Here is a 4,239-nt window from a genome sequence, read left to right on the forward strand (position 1 = left end):
GGGGGGGGGGGAGTGAGAGAGAGAGAGACAGAGACATAATTTATTTTTTCTATCTTTGTCAATAAATATCCATGGATCAGCATTACTCAGTGAGTTTTTTTTTAAAGGTAACAATGCCGTGTATATTCAGGAATAGTCAGGGAACGAACCCGCAGTGGCTCTAAAAAGATTTGTACAGGGCAAATTTGTTTTTGGAGTGTGTCTCATAATGTACATGCACTGCAGTCTAAAGTGAGAGGTGCCTAAATGGCCCATAAATGTTCTTTTCTGGCTTAAATCACAAGCACAGTCATCATCAATATGGCTGGACATCTGAAGATAATCTTTAAAAATGGGTTGACTTGGGGCTCTCGTGGTCTAGAGGTTATAGCATTCGCCTTTCTTTCAATAGGTCCTGGGTTCGAAACCTGAAAGCGATTGGAAATTTTCTTCTCTAAGATACTCTCCTTTCACCCTTTTTCCTGCTCTCTAACCATGTTCTGTCATCTATTTTCATATCCACTTTCTTCGAGAACGAGGAAGAAGAAGAAGAAGAATCTCCACTTTCTGCCCCCAACCCCACTTCCCCCTCCTCTGAGCTCCTTACTCTTTCTGCTGCCTTTTTTCTACTGTTACTTCTTGGCTCCTTCTTACTCCTGTCTTTCAGACAGACCGCTGATCTTAGGGAAGGTAAGGTCAAACAGCAAGCCTTCTCAGATAAGGGTGAAAAATCTCAGAGGTCCCATGTGCAAGTTGTGCATGTTTAAGATCCCATTTGTGGTCCAAAACTGATAAGAGTAGGCTTCAGCCGCCACCCTGGCAAAAATTCAAAATTAAGTCCTACCAAACTGAAAATATTTAATGTGTTCCGCGCTCTCACATGACCTTATGCAGTTGTGAGCTCCGTAAAACACTTACTAAAACTTAACATGTGTTGACTGGTGTGTTGGTCTCTCTGAGGCAGGTACTCGATGTACATGTTGGTGCGAATGTCTCAGCACGTCATCAACAACCAGGATATGGGATCCTTCCTTGGAAAGACCTTCGGCAACTGTCTCATCAAGGTCAAGAGGAACTTTGACCGCTATGTGGTGAGTTTTCTCCTTTATTTTTCAATAGTTTTTCGTTTACTTTTCATGTTTTTTTCCAATCCAGTGGTCATCTGAGTTCAAGACCTTCGGCCTGTCGATATGGCGAAGAATTTACAAGTTTCTTTGAGCATTTTTTATGGGGTAAAATGGTAGAAGGTTAAGGGTTGTTGATGCAAATTGTTTCAGGCAGAGTGTCTTAATGAAGGGTGTGAGTGCTAATGTCAGATGAATTGTGTTTTGAAAATGTTATGTCCTTGTTCTAAATCGGATGACAGTGAATGTCAGGTACTAGTTAGTATCCTAATGTGTATGTTGGGGTTTATTTGAATTAAATGAGAAGTTTGTCAACTTGACAACCTCTTTCTCCTCCTTGATATAAGAGGTAATCATGCTGTCTCTTGGCTTATTTGTCTTTCTCCTCTGACTGTTTACTCTCTTTCCAGGATCTGAACAGATGGTCTTCATTTTGCAATTACCCTTCTCTTGCTTTGAGAAATAATTAGTCTCTCTTAATACTTTGAATTTTGTTTCATAATTTCTTAAGTGCAATTTCTTTGCTGTTTTCTGTTCTCAGGATGTAATGATGCAGAGTGTCAGAGAGACAAAGGTTTCCAAGAAGAACAGATGTGGCATCATCAGTTTTGTTCACAACTTTGAGGTGAGCGGATGTCTAAAGACATTTGCTTTGAATTGATTTACTTCTTAAATATGTGGTCTCAGGTTCCTCTGTATGACACTGGCTTTTACTGTTGTTGAATGGATATATCGTTGGAGTTTAAAGCTATCCACTTAAGTCCATTTGGATACTTTTCACACAATAGACAAAAAACAAATTTTTGTTGTGTTGGTCTTTTCAGTAATCGTGAAAAGAAAGACAATTGTAAGCCTTGACCATAGTATTAAACAACATTTTGGTGATGTTGAGAGGTGCATCTTTGGTAGAGCTTTTGGAGGATGTAAAAATAGAACATTAACAAATTTAGACTTAAGTGTATAGCGTGCGACAGCAACAATATACTTACTGTACCGTTGCTTTATGCTTGCAACATGAGTCAGTATTACTCATAAGTTTTTGTTTAACCGACAGAAACTGGCACGAGTGGAAAGAATTGTTGTGAGAGAAATGCTTCTGTCATTTTGATCTTTTGCATAACTTATGGGTTGTTATAAGTCTGAAAAAAACACTCTGGGCTCAACCTGCTGTTTCATTCCACTCCAGGAATTTGCCAACCTGGCAGAGAACATTTTCCGTGGCTCAGACCGCCACGCAGACCTGGACAAGGCCTACAGTAAAGTGGTTCGGATCATCTTTGAACAGATCATGCGTGTGGCACAAGAGCACCAGAAAACTCCCAAGGAAGTTGTGCTCATGGGTGAGTGTTACTTTGTACATCTTAGTAAACCCTCAAACTGACGATTGCAGTAATTCCTTGCTCCGTCCTCGAAATAGGAGTGGGTGGTCGGCGGATGCTCTATTGTGGTTTGCTCCTTCTTTCCTATCAAACATTTGTCGTCCTTCTTTTTTGTGTTTGTTACTCTCTTGTAACAAAATCGTATGTGGTTGACGGGTGCTGTGGTATGTTTTGCTCCTTCTTTTCTATCGAACATCTCTCCTCCTTCTTTTTGTTTTATACTATCTCCGGCACTTATAATATGACCTTATTGTGTTGCAAGTGCCGTAAAATTTGTACTTAAACTAAAACTAATCGGAATACCAAGACCTGATAACAGAACCGACTCCTGGTTTCTGCACTGTCAAATTTTCTGACGCTTGGATACGGGTGGTTTGGTGGGTGTTTTGAAGTTTGCTTGTTTGTTTGTTTTTGTTTTTTTGTATTACTATTGTTTGCAGTTGAATGACTGGCCCCTGTGGGGTAATGTACAGGCACTTTTCTGTCGCATGCAGGAGAACAGAGTTCGATTCCTAAGTCAAGAGGAATTTTTGTTGAATATCCTAGTCTTTCTGTTGGGGTGTTGAATCCCTCTGAGCCCAATGTGGCCCTGTCAGTCAAGCAGGGTCAGAAGCCCACCTCTTAAATGATCTAAAGTGTGTAAATAGAGGCATAAAATCACTTACATAAAAAAATAAAGGAAGAAGCTGCTGAATAATATGTCTGTTGTTGTCATGGTGCTGTGTCAACGTAAACTACAGTTCAACTGGACTCATAAACTAGGGCAGATTGTAGGTAGAGGGACGCATGCTTTGTTTACATACCTCTTGATTGGACAATATTTACCAGCTATTTATTTTCCTCCTTCTTGCCTCCTCCTCCTCCTCCTTTACTTTTTTCTGAGAGAGAACTTATGGAGTGACTTAGATACTTGCGAATAAATATTTGAATGCTGAATGGCATATGGACTTCTCTGTGCAAGCAAGTGACATTTGGTTCAGTTTTTTAGTAATCAATTTTTGTCATATTCTATTGTACATACAGCTTCAAAACTGTTATATTAAAGTTCTGTCCCATAAAGACAGTTCTGAAGTGAAATACTCATATTCAGTTCCTTCAAATATACTTGTTAATTACTTGTAGCATACCTAATGATTGTTTTTCATGCATTTTATTTCAGAAAATTTTCATCGCATGTATTGTAAGTACTGTAATTACTTTTTCAGGGTTATTTTCTCTCTTTAATTATCATTTCTTTGAAAAAAAAAGATAAAAATGCAGATTCTTTTGTTATACGATAAAATTTGATTTTTAGGGTCAACAATCAAAATAAAAGAGACATGTGATACCTTAACCTCGACATGTCTGCTTTGTTAAGGTAGATTTTGCTGACTCGTTTGTGTGAAAACATCTCGTTATTAAGATGTATCCATTTGTTTTTGTTTTTTTCTTTTTCCTCCATTTTAAAAATGTGTGGTTTGAGGAAAAGGTGAACATAGGTATTCTTTTAATTGTGTCTAGCTTAACTGGTATTGTTTATGTCTTCTATTTCATACTTAACAAATATTTGTTTCCTCTTGATGACATTGCCCTATTCGGCAGTGGCTCATGGCTCTTGTGTTAAGTCCTTCGCAATAGCTGCTCCATCATTTTTTTTAAAAATCTATACATTGCTTGATTAAAGGAGTTCCTTTTGTATTTTTGTTATAGATACAATTCTTAAAAGTCATTGTCTGTAAATGGTTGTAAGAACTGTCATAGATCTTATGCATGTTGTA

The 4,239-nt window shown here is 38.1% G+C and overlaps 1 protein-coding gene across 2 annotated transcripts in view; it reads left to right on the forward strand.

Moving 5' to 3' along the window:
• Positions 1–4,239, forward strand: part of LOC101848883 (exocyst complex component 1) — a gene marked incomplete in the record, with an annotated part of 29,147 nt that overhangs the window by 20,586 nt on the left and 4,322 nt on the right. For both annotated transcript variants that reach the window (XM_013082001.2, XM_035969553.1), the window contains 4 exon segments: positions 944–1,070; positions 1,645–1,728; positions 2,290–2,443; positions 3,642–3,662. In XM_013082001.2, coding sequence (XP_012937455.1) covers positions 944–1,070; positions 1,645–1,728; positions 2,290–2,443; positions 3,642–3,662 — 386 coding nt within the window.

This window comes from Aplysia californica, unplaced genomic scaffold (genome assembly GCF_000002075.1).
Source record: "Aplysia californica isolate F4 #8 unplaced genomic scaffold, AplCal3.0 scaffold00154, whole genome shotgun sequence".
NCBI lineage: Eukaryota > Metazoa > Mollusca > Gastropoda > Aplysiida > Aplysiidae > Aplysia > Aplysia californica.